The sequence below is a fragment of the Dendrobates tinctorius genome, unplaced genomic scaffold (genome assembly GCF_039654945.1).
Source record: "Dendrobates tinctorius isolate UK_male_01 unplaced genomic scaffold, ASM3965494v1 ptg000116l, whole genome shotgun sequence".
Taxonomy (NCBI): Eukaryota; Metazoa; Chordata; class Amphibia; order Anura; family Dendrobatidae; genus Dendrobates; species Dendrobates tinctorius.
In genome coordinates, this window is record NW_027361784.1 from 7,635,026 (window position 1) to 7,651,746 (window position 16,721).

General features: G+C 43.0%; 1 protein-coding gene across 1 annotated transcript in view; it reads right to left on the reverse strand.

The window, feature by feature from the left end:
* Positions 1 to 312: 312 nt before the first annotated feature.
* Positions 313 to 16,721, reverse strand: part of ANGPT1 (angiopoietin 1) — a 445,617-nt gene continuing 429,208 nt past the window's right edge. Inside the window, exon 9 of the mRNA XM_073590180.1 lies at positions 313 to 1,596. Within this exon, the coding sequence (XP_073446281.1) occupies positions 1,436 to 1,596 (161 nt within the window). The 3' untranslated portion in view covers positions 313 to 1,435. The remainder of the gene's footprint in view (positions 1,597 to 16,721) is intronic.

Below are 16,721 nucleotides of genomic sequence, written 5' to 3' on the forward strand. Positions count from 1 at the left end.
AAAGACAGATGATGGAATTTTTTATTATTTTTTTTAACCCCTTCCTGGCTCTCAAAATAATACAGTAATTTTATTCGATTTCTACAAATCAAACCATGACAAATTCAGATACTAGTAAGTCTGATCTGTTGGTAAAATTTGTGACAAATTTGATTCGTTACCAAAAGATATGCTCATCTCTACCTGTTTCCTTTTTAGTGAACTTCCCACTATTTAGAGCTAAACGGATTTATTTTGCAATCTGCTACATATTATACACAAGTAATAAGTATATTAAAGGTGATAAGAAGTGTCTTAAAAAACAAAAACATCTTTATAACAAAAACATTTCTTAATTTATTGTGAAGATTTTGAAAATAAAAACCCTTCAGAATACATAGTTACTTGAGAAGATGTATACTTCCAGAAAATGCTGTTTTTGAATGTCACATTTTTTTTTATGTATCTGTACCTAAAATATTCATAAAATACATCATACACCCATACTTCATACAAGGATACTAAGCCATATCAGTAGCAAACAAAGCTATGAAAACACTAACGGATAAAACATGTCTTTACATAGAATTTACTTTGCGTACCACTTTGCGTATAATCTTCGTCGGTAGTATAATACTGCTGCTTTGTGTAATGAGAATTATTTGTGCTAAAAAAAATTGTGTAGCTAAATTTTGTGATGAAAAAATACATGTAAACTGCAGAAATATTAGAATGTCTCGGCTGTTTAATAGTAAATAGAGGTTAAAGTTGCAATACGGTGCAGTTTCCCTTACAACATATATATCCTACACCAAGAGTAAGAGAAGATACGTTTTGGGATTATTTTTACTTATTTTTTCACAACTTCCTGTGATATCACATTGCTTCATCTTTGAATTTCCGAATGGCTAAAGAGAAACCTTTGAGTTTTTCTGATGTTTCTTGCTACAATTACTCATTTGTTCAATATCACCTTTGTGACACATTTTAAGTCGAAATTAAATGGTAGGTGTACAGTAACATTTTCTGATTATGTCGATGTTTAACTGTAAAAATCCATAGAAAAATCCAGAATTTTCTTATGTACATTTCTTTTTACCCCGCATCTTTTTGATTATTGGGATAGTTGAGTCTTTATATCGATGAAATCGTCTGTAAAACTTATTGTCCATGCAATATACTTAATACATGTTTGCTTATACCAACTTCTTGGATAAATCAATGAAAATGGTGATGATGATCATGTAGAACACGTCCCCGTATTGGATCAACCAAATTTTGAGTCATTTGCTGAAATCCCAGCACCTCCAGTAGTGAAGTCCTGCTTATATCATGGGATCGGCAATCCATACTAAACCGCTCCAAGCTGTGGATATACTGAAGGTCACATCTTCAGAAATTTAACTGAAAAGAAAAACTTCCCATATCTGTATGTCATTCTTCCGCCCTTCTGAAATTAGAAGTCCAATGGTCGAATCATCATCGTTGTTGAGCGTAATGAGTAACTTGGACCTTTGAAGTAATGCCACTTTATGCCATTCAATTTTCCATGATTTTGACCAGCGGTGTAATACATTCCATTAAGATTGGAAGGTCCACAGGCATCGAACCACCAACCTAAGTGAAGAGACAACATTATCACATAAGTCAATGCATTATAGTCTTAAAAGTGCATTTAAATAACTCAAAGGTAGAGATGAATGGATTACGCAAAATTCAAATTTGTCTGTTTTTTTTTCCCAGGACATTTGATTTGTGAAGAGGTTATTGTCCACATATTTAAAATCCCTAATTATGCTCTGCAGTTTCTCCAGACCCCAAAGCCTAATACACATGAAATGTAAAAAATAAAAAAAATCCTTATACTCACGTCACATACATCTCTCCTGCATCTCTACTCACTGTCACCAGTCCGGTCCTTTTCTCATCTTCGGATGCCGGCCACTCACGCTGAAATCCTCGAGCCTCTCACACTGAGCCAGGCCTTCCAGTTCTATTGAGACCCTGGAGGGTTCTGTGCAAGTGCACGAGAGGTCACGAAGTCACAATGTGCACCACAAATTTGTGTATGCATAAAACTGTCACAGGCCTTTATCAGAGCTGGAAGTTCCCAATCAGTGTGAGAGGCATGGGGCTTTCACCACTTGCAGTGGGGATCAGAAGAGGATTCAAGGAGGACTAATGCAGAAAAATGTTTTCCAGTGGTTGAATTCACAAGGAAATTAATTACAAAAAATTATAATTTTGGTGAATGTGGACTTTTAGAAAATTCGAGTAGAATTCAATTCCACTCAAACTTATTTGCTCATACTAAGAGATATGGACACCTTCAAAGGCATTTTTTTTACTTAAACGCATGCATTTCGGTCTAAAAGTAATTAATACAGTTGGGTTTCATTACCAATTTCGCAATGTTTACTGTATTTTTTTAGCTTCAATAATGTTAGCACTAAATATTACTGGTTCCTGAATGAATTACATGGAAATTCAACAGTGAGTTTATTCTGACAGGATAGTTTGTAACTGTCTTTTTCTGAGCTCCTCCCAAATGATCAATGATCACAAACCACATCAAAGTGGAGATGAACATAAATATGTTGAAAGCAGCTCTGAAAAAAGACAGAAACAAGCTACCAACTATCCCGTTAGAACCAGCAAGACTGATAGATTCTCAATGAACCCATTCTGCTGCTGAAATATGCAGTGAAACAAAGAGCAAAATGGAGCTTTTGTAATGAAAACTGAATGAAAAAATTAATTTTAACTAAAATACATGTAACACAAGGTGACAGTAGCCTTCAAATTATTACTTTTATCTTGATCCACAATTCTGTGGTTATTAACTGTATATTACATCTTTATAGCATTCAAAGCTTTATTTTTAAGATGCTGAATTCAGAATCGCCAGAAGATTTTATGCTGAACACACAATGTAATAGTGGTGGCAGAGTGGAATATGTGTATAAATGCTAAGTGCTAATTGTTTCAGATCACCAAACAAATTGAAATATTAGACATAGATAACACACATAAACACAAAAATGCAGTTTTTAAGTGAAGGTCTTTATTACTAAGGGAAAAAGAAATCTAAACCTATAGGGCCCTGTGTGAAAAACTGACTGTGGTTTATCACATCTTTGGGAAGCTGAGTTCAAATTCCCTAGCCACACCCAGACCTGATTACTGCCACACTTATTCTCACTCAAGAAATAACTTAAATAGGATCTGCCTGACAAAGTGTAGTAGACCAAAATATCCTAAAAAGCTAGACATTATGCCGTGATCCAAAGAACTTCTGGAACTAATAAGAAACAAAGTAATTGCTATCAATCAGTCTGAAAAATGTTGTAAAGCCATTTCTAAACCTTTGGGACACCAGCGAACCACATTAAGAGTCATTATCAAGGCTCTTAGTCAAGACTAATGCTCGTAAGGCTGGTTTCACATTTGCGTTTTTTAGCGCTGGAAAAAAACGCATACCTGAGCATGCGTTTTTCCCCTATATTTAACATGGGTGCGCATACCTGCGCGCTGGTAAGCGCATGTATGCGATTTTCATGCGCTGCGTTTTTTTGGGGTGTGCGTTTGTATTTTCCAGACGCAGCATGTTGCATTTTTTGGCCCTGCAAAAAAGCGCATGCGCACATATGCGCACGTTTTGCGCTAAAAATGGCCATTATAGCCTATGGATGCGCATATGTGCGCACTGGCATGCTCATGTATGCGTTTTTTTGCATATGCGTTTTTTTTTTTTAACCATGGAATTTAGGGGTTTGGGTTAGAGTTAGGGTTAGTTAAGGGGGTTTAGGGTTAGGGTTAGGGTCAGGGTCAGGGTTAGGGTTGGGGTTTGGGTCAGGGTTAGGGTTAAGTATGGTTTGGTTAAGGGTTAGGGTCAGGGTTAGGGTCAGGATTAGGGTTAAGTATGGTTTTGTTAAGGGTTAGGGTCAGGGTTAGGGTTAGGGTCAGGGTTAGGGTTGGGGTCAGGGTTAGGGTTAGGGTCAGGGTTAGGGTTAAGTATGGTTTTGTTAAGGGTTAGGGTCAGGGTTAGGGTCAGGATTAGGGTTAAGTATGGTTTTGTTAAGGGTTAGGGTCAGGGTTAGGGTTAGGGTTAGGGTTAGGGTCAGGGTTAGGGTTAGGGTTAGGGTCAGGGTTAGGGTTAGGGTCAGGGTTAGGGTTAAGTATGGTTTTGTTAAGGATTAGGGTCAGGGTTAGGGTCAGGATTAGGGTTAAGTATGGTTTTGTTAAGGGTTAGGGTCAGGGTTAGGGTTAGGGTTAGGGTTAGGGTCAGGGTTAGGGTTAGGGTCAGGGTTAGGGTTAGGGTCAGGGTTAGGGTTAAGTATGGTTTTGTTAAGGGTTAGGGTCAGGGTTAGGGTTAGGGTTAGGCTCAGGGTTAGGGTTAGGGTTAGGGTTAGTTAGGGTTTAGGGTTTGGGTTAGGGTTAAGTATGATTTGGTTAAGGGTTAGGGTCAGGGTTAGGGTTAGGGTTAGGGTCAGGGTTAGGGTTAGTAAAGTCATGGTTTGGGTAGTGTGAGGGGCCACCTAAAAATGTTGGAAAAAAACGCAAACGCGGTAAAAACGCACTAAAAACGCATACAAACGCATAAAAACGCTGCGTTTTTTTCATGCATGCTCATAAAAATGCTTGAAAAAAACGCAGCAGTTGTATGCTTATGTATGCGTTTTTTCAATGCGTTTTTTTGCGGGAAAAACGCGCTGCAAAAAAAAGCAAGTGTGAAACTAGCCTAACTTGTAGACCCGGTATCCACCATGATATTTTTTACTATCTTCATTTTTTCTTTGTTTTTAGCCATATCCAAACAAATAAGATATTTTATATATAAAAAAAATATTTTTTTTTGCAGTTGCTGGGTTTTTCCACTATTTTTTCCACTGCTAAACTCAGGTGAGCTCCTCCTCTCCCCACAGGTACTTTATCTGAAAGGTGTAAGTCCAAGGGATTGGAGCTCTCTGTCATACATCTCACAGTGTGCTAGTGTCCGTTTCTTTTTCTGTTGTGTTGCTATCTGCCTATGATCTGCTACCCGCATCATATAGAGAGAAGTGCATGCCCCATTGAAAACTTTCTGATAACTTTTTATTAAGGTCAAGTGGATGTTAACTCGTTAGGTGGCAAATACTTTGATTGCTAATATCTCCACAATGGAGGTGAGACATAAATAAAAATAATTAAAACATTATATTCAGCTCTGCAGCTACTACATTACATAGTAAGCGCACAGTCAGCAGTCCAATGACCCTGGGAGTTTTGATAATGTCTGAAATGGCTCCAACAAGCGCTTCCACCTCCTCTGCCGACAGCATCTTTTACTTTATACTGAATGAGCATGTCACTTCTATTAACCGCTTCATGGTTTTCTAACCCTGAAGCAGTTAAAAGAAGGGACATAAGACAGAACATTTGTACCACAATCTCATCTTGACTTTACTGTGCATTAATTTCATTTTACGGGGCGATTTTTCAGGTGGATTCTGGGCAAAAATGAAAAAAACAAAAATATGTTTTATGCTTTTCAAAGTTTCTAACTTTCCCGTTTGCTTCCAGTACTTTCAAACTCCGCTTAATACCAATGGTAAAAAATTAATGTCCCGATACAAAGACATCACAATGTTTCTACTAAATCGAAAGGGACCTCATTCGAACCCCAAGATCCAGGCTCCCAGTCTCTACTCTTTCATGTAGAATTTTATTCCAAGGTAATTAATCTAATTTGACAGAATATAATTTATTTCCTTGGCAATGACAAAGGGCTGACTGCTGTGGAAATTAATTTATGTGTGTATTGTATGCGAGCAGTGCCCATTGTGTTAGGGAAATATCATTTGGACATGTCCGCACCGATCTTCTGGATAATCCGGTTTGGATTCCATCTTCTAAGGTAACACTTCACAGTGAAATCCATGGAGAAAGATTTGTATCACATTATTTGGCATCTTTTTGTTTTCTTCTAATTCAATACGTCTTGATTGCATAATAATGGCTATTGGACCGCCAGCAAGAAAAAGAAAGCTTAATCCTTTAGTGCTGTGAAGACATCAGTTTACAGCTTCTCATAGTGAGCATACTTAAAAGATTAAGCCGATATAAATAGATGTTGGATATTTTTTTGGCTTACAGATTTCTGATCGCCTTCATATCTTGTCTATCAGGCAGCCAGGCCTGTCTCCAAAAGGATTAAAACATATTGGAAAGGTTGCGAAGTTATATTCTGCATTTTTTTATTTTATTTTCAGAAGAATAAGTGGTGCGAATGGTATCTGATGGCCATTAATCACCATCTGTCCACAAGGAGGAAAGCCACTAGCAGCCTTTCTCCCCATAAGCATAGCACTTAGGTCAGACATACAAAACAGCTGTCAAACAGCTATTCATTCATACACATGCACATTTGGCTCAGAAGAGCGTGCATGTGTTCTTAATAGGGATATGGGTATAAAGCACTGGCAGCCATCTCTGGCAGCAGCTTAAAGTTGATTCCTGTAGATTTGGGGCAAAATGCAAATTCAAACATCAATGTGCCTCCTGCAGCGGCAATCATGGGTCCTCAAAATGTTATAGAGCAGGGAAACAGAAAGGTGCAGACGGAACTTAAAAAGGGGTGACACCAATTCGGCTAGCAGAGATGGAGCGATTTCTAAGTAGGTACCCGGACAGGGAAGCAGCTGATCTTTTACGGGACGGTTTTAAGGATGGTTTTAGGATTCCTTTTGTAGATGTCAAGGTTAGGTTGTCAACCAAGAATTTGAAATAGGCCAAACAATTTTCGGATGTGGTCACCGAAAAATTGAATAAGGACGTGGCTTTAGGCAGAATGGCCGGACCATTTTTATCGGCTCCGGTGGATAATCTCAGGGTTTCACCTTTGGGTGTAGTACCAAAAAAAGAGCCAAATAAATTCAGGCTGATACATCACCTTTCATTTCCAAAGGGTTTGTCAGTTAATGAGGGGATTGATCTCCAGTTGTGTTCGGTCTTGTACACGTCTTTTGATGTGGCTATGGTTTTGGCTAGGGAATGTGGTCAGGGGGCACTGTTAGCAAAGACAGACATTGAGATGGCATTCCGCCTGTTGCCGGTTAATCCAGGCAGCATGCATTTGTTGGGGTGTTTTTGGGATGGGGGTTTTTATGTTGATCGTTGTTTGCCGATGGGGTGTTCGTTGTCACGTTCTTATTTTGAAACATTCAGCACGTTTCTGGAATGGACGGTCAAAGATGTGTCTGGTCTTAATTCGAGTATTCACTACTTAGATGATTTTCTGTTTGTTGGTCCAGCGCGATCTCTTGATTGTTCTATTTTGCTCCATACGATGGATGGTGTGGTTAAACTTTCGGGGTCCCTTGGGCGTCCAAAAAAACAGTAGGCCCAGTTACGTCACTGAGTTTTCTTGGTATTTAAATTGACACGGTCGCTATGGAATGCAGAATTACTGAAGATAAATTGCTGGACATGAGAGCGGTAGTGAGTCGAGTTTTCGGTCTGAAGAAAGTGACTTTGAGAGAGGTCCAATCTCTGTTAGGAAAATTAAACTTTGCTTGTCGGATTATGCCGTTGGGGAGACCGTTTTGCAGGAGGTTGTCTCTAGCTACAATGGGAGTTACGGTTCCATCACACTTTATCAAGATGAAGAAGGAGTTGAAGGATGTTTTGAAAGTTTGGCCACTTTTCTTGGAGTCGTACAATGGGAAATCGATCTGGATTGCTCCGATGGTGTCTGCAGAGTCTTTGGGCATTTTGTTGGTTCAGTGGGAGAGTGGGGTTTCAGTTTGTTTCTTACAGGCAGGTGGTTGGTGGAGCAATGGCCAGCGAGTTGGGTTGAAAAGATTTGGACGGCCAATCAGGTTCTCTGTGACGCTTTCCCTATCGCTGTGGCGCTATCGTTGTGGGGAAGGAGTGTTCAGAATAAGAAAATTTGCTTTGGTTGTGAGTCAGTAGGGGCAATGAGAGTCATAAATTCGCTTTCGTCACCTGATCAAATTTTGGTAAGAGTTCTTCAGTATATAGTGTGGGTGGGCCTGAGTTTCAATTTATGGGTTATGTCAGAGGTTGGGCCGAAAGTGAATTACCCCATTCTTGAAGCTCCTTCTTGTTTGCAGTGGGACCAAGTTTGGGAGTTGGCGCCTCTGGCGGAATCCACGGGGCTGGCTTGCCTGGAAGAATTATGGAACCTTCTGTTGGGGCAGTAAGAGATTTGTTATCCAGATCTTTGGCAGCTGGAATGTCGGCTCACTATTCGAGGTCTTGGGGTATCTGGGAGGAGTGGAAGTCTCGACTTGGGGTGGGCTTAGAAGATTAGAGCAAATTGCTGCTGTTATTAGGACACAATTGGGAATCAGGTTGGTCGGTCCCAAAATTAAATAATTTCTTCTCAGGGTTGGCCTTTGTCTTTAAGTTCCGTGGATTACAGGACTTGACAAAGTCCTTTTTGGTACTTCAGGTGGTGAAAGGTTGGCGTAAAGGGTGGAAGGTGTCCGATGGGAGACGTTCTGTGTCTTACGAGGTACATTTGGTACTGGGCAAGCAACTGGCTGATGTTTGCTATTCTCATAGCGAGGTAGTTCTGTTTAAAGTGGCTTTTTCGCTAGCATTTTTTGGGGCTTTCAGTTGGGGGAGCTAATCATTGCTTCCAGGTCCTGTACAGGAGGGTTGCTTAGACAGGACGTTGATGTATATGGCGATAGGCTGGAGATATTTCTGAGATCTTCGAAAACAGATGTGGAAGGAAAGGGTTGTAAGGTGGTGCTTTTCGAAGTGCATGGTTCCCCCCTCTGCCCTTTGCGTTGTATGAGGCAATTTTTAACAGGGGAGGGGGTTAGGAATAGAGCCATTGTTAGTGCACAAGGACGGCTCGGTGTTATCACGTTTCCAATTCATAGCGGTATTTAGGCGCTGTCTGGAACGAGGGGGTATTTCAGCCAAGGATTATTGTGGTCATTTGTTGCAGATCGGGGCAGCTGCTGAAGCTGCTAGGAGAGGGTTAGGTGATGACATGGTTAAGAGAATTGGGAGGTGGGAGTCATGAGATTTCGCTCATATGTTCGCCCATCTATGATATGATTTGTGAACTTGTTTACATGGGTTAAGCTTGTTTGGTTGTGATATTTCAATTTTTGTCTCAGAGTTGGGACAGCTGGATTATGGGCCACTCCTTCGTCTTTTGAGCCGCGTTGATGTTCGTCCAAAAGGGAGGCAGCACGGCGTGCCGAGGACTTTGGCAATCCTAAGGTGGATTGGTAAACGGGGAATGGTGTGGCATCAATTGTTACTGGAATTTCACAAATTTGCTCATCTGGACCGGACGCCTGACTTGTTAGTGATACATTTGGGTGGGAACGATCTGGGAAAACATCCGTGCAGAGATTTAATTAACGACATTAAATTTGATATGTTAAGACTTTGGTCCATGCTTCCCAAACTGCTGGTAATTTGGTCAGACATCGTGCCCAGGAAAGTGTGCTTTGGGCCAAGGTTGGCGCGCGGTGTTAATAAAGCCAGGATCAAATTAAATAGAGCGGTGTCCCGTTTTATGGTGAGAAATGGGGCAATTGTGGTGCATCACACCAATTTAGAGTCGGGAGAAGGAAATTGGAGAAATGATGGGGTTCATCTGAACGCGGTTGGTTTGGACTTGTGGTGTCTGGCGGTACAAGAAGGCATCGAAAAAGGCTTGAAGGTGTGTCGGGACACAAAAGTTTGAGGGTTGAGAACATTTGTGTGGGTGGCGTCCTCGAGGTTGGTGGTGATAGTAATTGGCGGCTTAGAGGGGGGGATCTCTAAGGTCCTGGACTTCTCCTTCGGTGGATTATGTGGAAATGTTGGATCACTGGGAATTCATGGCGGATAGTGGCCGAGTGAGTCTCTTTGTGTCTCTGAGCTGGTGCCTAGCGACTAGAGGCAGGACTCAACCTGGAGGCCAAGTTTATTATTATGGGACTGGAACTTGAGACGGTTACAATTTGGGGCCTCGAGGACCGCCCACCTTTGGAATAACATTTAAAGAAACTGTTATGTTAAATGTTTTAATAAATGGCTGCTGTGGACAATTTATCCAAATACAGTGGTTGAGTCAATTTTGTGGTGGTCTATGGTATTTAGTTGGGGGGAAATTACAGGCTGAGGGTAGCCTTGTGAAAGAGGGGTAAAAAAACCCAACAGGAATCTCGAATACCCAACCGTCAAGTGAGGCCGTATTGGGAGGCCACAGGCCATAAAAGGGAGGCCAGCATGACGTGGTTGAGAGGGACTCGAGGGTAGAATACGTGTTAAGAGGGACAGTTTGGTAAGGGTTAAGGAATTTGAATGTGGATATCTGATAGGGCTGAGGGGTAGTAGGTGGGGGTTAAGGGAGGGGTTAAGGGGATTACAATAAAAGGGGGTACACATTTTATAGGGCAACCATTTTAGGTTCCCCTATCACAGAGAACACAAGCTCCCACCCACCAGCCCTTGAAAGTGGCATTGATATACCGTTAACTCATAGTAATCTCATCCATGTTAGTACTAACGTTTATGTATCACTTGTCATAGCAGTGTGGCGTGAGGGAGGTGGTCCTTGAGGTTGGTGGTGATAGTAATTGGCGGCTTGGAGGGGGGATCTCTAAGGTCCTGGACTCCCCCTTCGGTGGATTACGTGGAAATGTTGGATCACTGGGAATTCATGGCGGATAGTAGCCGGGTGAGTCTCTTTGCGTCTCTGAGCTGGTGCCTAGCGGCTAGAGGCAGGACTCAACCTGGAGGCCAAGTTTATTATTATGGGACTGGAACCTGAGGCGGTAACAATTTGGGGCCTCGAGGACCACCCCCCTTTGGAATAACATTTAAAGAAACTGTTATGTTAAATGTTTTAATAAATGGCTGCTGTGGCCAATTTATCCAAATATAGTGGTTGAGTCAATTTTGTGGCGGTCTATGGTATTTAGTTGGGGGGGGAATTACAGGCTGAGGGTAGCCTTGTGAAAGAGAGGGTAAAAAATACCCAACAGGAATCTCGAATACCCATCCGTCATGTGAATCCTCCCAGCGCACAATTTGCTTAGAATAGAAGTTTTTCTCTGCAAATGTAAGGTCCCTTATTATGGGGTCTCTCCACCCCTAGAGCTTAATTAATGTGATATTTACAAAATTTAAAAAATCCTTACATTTATGACACTGCCCATCTTTCCGGCCCCTCCGCTAATTATCATCACCTGTTTAGACCTTGCTCCATCTTCTGTTTCCCTGCCACACGCTCTGGACGGTTCTGCATAAGCATGTGGAAGTTCATGACATCATGACTTGTGCAGTGTTCTTAGGCGGGCATGCGCAGAATCGACTGAGTGTGTGAGGCCCGGGTATTCCAATGTGAATGGTGGGAGTCAGAAAATGTGGCAAGGAGTGTAGAGGTGACGGTGAGTAGCAGGGGGGCTGGAGAGATGAGCGGTATAGTGAGTAGGCGGGCGCAGTCAGACAGCCGTATAACACAGACGACGCTTGCATCGCAGACTGGTGGGTGGATCTCCTGACTCGAATGTGACAGCTGCACACTGAGAACTGCTTATGCGGCCGTCTGGCGGCACCCTAAGGATAAGAACTTTTTTAACCTTTTGATGGCCCTTTACGGCCATTAATTTCCCTAATCCACGGGTAGCAAATTGCAAAAAATCCATATAGCAAATTTTTGTAGAATTCAATTCTACTCATCCTCATTCGCCCATCTCTTCCTACTGCTATTATTTATTTTAAAATTCTGATAATATCAAATACTGCATGTTATGTGTTATTAAATTAGATATTTTTTGTAATAATAATGACAGCAGTGGTATAACTCTCAGCTATTCTATTATACATTAATTTTTTATAACACTTTTTTACATTATGTGTTTTTTTAGACTTGTATTTTTTTGGTTTATTCTTCTTTTTTCAGCTTACACACCCTCAATTCATGAGTGTTACGAAGTTTCACAATTCTCCAATTTTCCAGCTGCAGCAACAAAAGTCCTTCCACCGATCCTTAGGATCCATGATCTGTAAACTAATAGTCTACATCCTAACGCTCGATTACATAATATGTCCAGTGATGTAATATCGTGATACCTAGCGTGCTCAATATAATGTACTGCTATCTGTGAGCCGCTATCATAACACCATACATCACTGTAAGCGACCTGATGGAATACACTGATGCTGAGAATTAGCATACAGTACATCAAAGAGATTTCTGCCAAATGTCAAGCTCTATCTAAGTAGATACGACACACGCCTGCTCTCCGTCCATCAATACCCATAGTTATTCCTCCGCAGGGTTTGTTATTCAGGACTGTGTGTCCAGAACAACTCACTAATTACACAACTGAACACTTTTTTTTTTAGAATTGCATATGCTAATTGTTCTATGCCATAACATACTTTAAACCAGACATATGGATAACATCATGTGTATTAGAGTTGACCACTGCAGGCAAATCAAAGACCTTCTCAAGTGCAGGACATTCATTTTAATTTTAGATGTAAGGTCTGAACTTTTATAACCATCACATTTATATCTTCTCAGGTAATCTTCAGAATATTCTTCATTAGGTATTCATTTTTCATGTGACCATCCAAATAAAAAAGACACGCAATAGGTTAGAAATTCCTATTTTCCACAGCTCACTTCAGTTTTGTTGTGTAGACATGGACAGATTGAGCGGAGTTATCTCATTAGAATTAGAGGCAAGGAGATGTAATGGCCGACAACTCTACTGATTAGAGAGAAAAGGTGTGTATACAGATCTTCTGCCATTCTTTGGGAGAGAGTGCTTTATGATCTACTAACAGCTAACTCAAATGGTCATTACTCCATGCTAATTCTCTTGGATCTCTCTGCAGCATTCGACACTGTGGATAATCAGCTCCTCCTCACTATGCTCCGTTCCATTGGCCTCAAGGACACCGTTCTCTCCTGGTTTTCCTTCTATCTCTCTGACGGCTCCTTTACTGTATATTTTGCCGGTTTCTCCTCCTCTCACCTTCCCCTTACTGTTGGGGTTCCTCAAGGATCAGTCCTAGGCCCCCTCCTCTTCTCCTTGTACACTGCCCCTATTGGTCAAACAATCAGTAGATTTGGTTTCCAGTACCATCTCTATGCTGATGACACCCAATTATACGCTTCTTCTCCTGACATCACGCCAGCCTTTCTAAAAAACACCAGCGATTGTCTAAATGCTGTGTCTAACATCATGTCCTCACTATATCTGAAACTGAACCTGTCAAAGACTGAACTCCTTGTGTTTCCTCCCTCTACTAATGTACCTATACCTGACATTGCCATTTCTGTGTGTGGTTCCACTATTACTCCCCAGCAACATGCCCGCTGTCTTGGGGTCATACTTGACTCCAAGCTTTCCTTTGCCCCCCACATCACTGGCTCGCTCTTGTCATCTGCACCTCAAAAACATTTCTAGAATTCGACCTTTTCTTACTTTTGACTCTGCAAAAACTCTTAGGCTGAGTTCTCACGTGGCTTTTTTTCGCGTTTTCGCGGCGGTTTTAACCGCGCGATTTTGCCGCGAAAACGCGAAAAATAAGCATCCCATGCATTCCTATGGGATTCCGCAATGCTGTGCTAATGTTGCGGTTTTTACCACGGCGGAATCGCTTCGCGGTAAAAAACGCAGCATGCTCATTAATTTGCGGAATCGCGGCGATCCCGCACCCATAGGAATGCATTGTTCCGCTTACTTCCCACATGTGGCTGTGCACACCATGCGGAAAGTAAGCAGAACATTTGCGGATGGTACCCACGGTCCGGAGGAGAGGAGACTGTCCTCCGGGCTTTGGGTACCATATCCCTGTAAAAAATAGAATTTAAAATAAAAAATATTGTATTCTCACCCTCCGACGTCCCGCGCAGCCTTCCCGCTTCACTTCACGCTCCCGTTCCCAGTAGTCCTTTGCGAAAATGCCCGCGATGGCGTCCGGTCATTCGCGCGACATCATCGTGAATGACCGCGAGTAGTGTTGAGCATTCCGATACCGCAAGTATCGGGTATCGGCCGATATTAGCGGTATCGGAATTCCGATACTTAATTCCGATACTTTTTTCATATCGGATTCCGGGATCGGAATCGGAATAGGAAGTTCCCATCATGCTATGAGCCTGCTTGCTTTGATTAAGCCAATGGGAATCCTCCGAAGTGTGGGCACATCCTGTTAGGCATGTAGGCATGTTAACTATTGGCATGGCTGTGATTGGCTGCCGAAATGATGTCATGATGCACTATAAAAGCCACCGCAGCCGCCATTTCTGGTCACTCTGCTGTGAATTCAGTTAGGGACAGGCTGCTGTAGAAGACTGTGAGGGACAGTTAGAAATAGCGATTCTAAAAACAATATTGTGCTTTATCCAGGCTACATAAACCACCACTGTAGCTTGCTTTTCCCTAGCAGCGCTGTTTTCACAGCTGTCTGCAAGGGCTGTGTGAGTGCAGCTCACGCTGTGGAGTGGGTCCTGCAGCCACGTCAGGCTGTAGGCCACCCAGTGTGATCACTGCTGCCTCATACATCTTTTATTTTTTGAGCTGCATTTTTTAAATAATTTCAATCTAGTGTGCTTCCATCCGTATCCATATACGTTGGTTGCAAACACTAGTAGTAGACAGCGGAGCCTTTCTGCAGCCTTTCAGTGCTAGTGTCCACTTTGCTGCACTGTTCACGGCTGTCTGAGAGGTCTCTGACTGTGTGTGAGTGCAGCTCATGCTGAGTAGTGTGTCCTGCAGCTACGTCTGGCTGTAGGACGCTCAGCGTGCGTCACTGCCTCACACATATTTTTATTTGAGTGCAGCTCATTTTTTCTTCTATTAGTGTGCATCCATCCGTCTCCATCTACGGTGGTTGCAAACACTATATAGGAGTACACAGCGGAGCCTTTCTGCAGCCTGTCAGTGCCAGTGCCCACTTAGCTGCACTGTTGACGGCTGTCTGAGAGGTCTCTGACTGTGTGTGAGTGCAGCTCACGCTGAGTAGAGTGTCCTGCAGCTACGTCTGGTTGTAGGACGCTCAACGTGCGTCACTGCCTCACACATATTTGTCTCTGAGTGCAGCTCATTTTTTCTTCTCCTATTAGTGTGCATCCATCCGTATCCATCAACATTGGTTGGTTGCAAACACTATATAGGAGTAGATAGAGGAGCCTTTTTTTCTGGCTTGTGCCCTGCCGGCGCAGCCAGATTAGTATTACCCAATTTTTTTGGAGCCTCATCTTTTGCATTGTAGGTTACCTGCCTGCATTGTAATAGCTCCAAAAAGTTGGTGATACTATCAGTTTCAATTCTTTGTTCTCATACTTTGAGTTTGTTTCAAACAAAGAAACCACATAAAAAGTTCACCAAACACTACATTTTGAACTTGTGTAGGCCACATCAGCTCCTATTAAAGTCTAGTCCACACACACACACTTCATAAAATTAGTGTTTCTTGTACCTGTAACCAGCTGTTCAGGAATAAGCACACTAAGGCCCCCCTTTGTCCTTTTTTGCCTATCTTAAGCAGTCTTGCAAGATGAAGAAGGCAGGGAGTAAGGCGCGGGGGCGTGGGCGTGGGCGTGGAGTTTCAGCAGGGAGAGGACGTGGGGATTCTGCAGGGAGAGGACGTGGGGATTCTACAGGTAGAGGACGTGGGGATTCTGGGCCTGCTGCGGGCACCAGTGGATCAGCATCCCCCAGTTTTAGCAGGCAACAGTCCTTTATGCGCAGCTTTGTAGGACCTCAACGTACCCCACTGCTGCGGGAGGAACAAATTGAAGCCGTTGTCGGATGGATGGCAGCTAACGCATCGACTTCAATTACTTCCGCATCCTCTCAGGGTCAGAGCACCGAAGAGCAACCATCTGTCTCTTCACCACCTGCCAAAGTGCCCAGGCAGTCAGAGAGACATGGACAGGAGCCATCACAATCTCTACTTCTGTTCTCGGAATCTGTTGGCTTGGAAAGAGGGGGCCAGCCAAGCAGCATTCCTGAATGTGAAGAAGAGGGAGTATGCAGTGATGCGCAACTTCTTTGTCCCTCTGAATCTGAAGAGGCGAGTGGGCCAGTGCCTATGGTCAGCACACCTCAGTACGCATCAGATGATGACGAGACTCAGTTGCCACTTTCTGGTGCGTACGGTGCTGGCGAGACAACCCCGGAGAAGCAGCTGTTTGAAGAGGGGAGGGAAGATGATGAGGTCCTTGACCCATCATGGCGTGAGCAACAGGAAGGTGGTGGGAGCAGCTCGGAGGAAGAGATTCCCCTACCGGCCAAAACAGTAGGCAGAGGGAGGGGGAAGACTTGGTTGCCTGTACCCTCCACTTCGGCACCCGTTAGGAGCATTCCTCCTTCCAAAGGCAAACCGGGCGCTCACAAGAGTTGCAGTGCGTGGTCCTTTTTTGACACAGTTGCAGATGACATTTGCTTTGTCAAATGCAAGCTGTGTCATCAGAGAGTCAAAAGAGGGAGAAATGTCAGCAACCTCAATACCACAAATATGTGGAAACATGTGCGCACCAAGCACGAGTTGGAGTTGCATAGACACCCTCAAGACGTAGGCCAACGTACAGCACCACCTACCACCTCTTCAGTTCGTGTTGGGCCCTCTTCCTCCAGCTCACACACTGCTGGTTCGGCTTCCTCACAGGATCGCCAAGGAAGAACCTCTGCCACTGTTGTCCGGAGACCCTGTCAGATTCCACCCATAACAGCACGTTCCCATCCATCACAGCCATCGGTAGC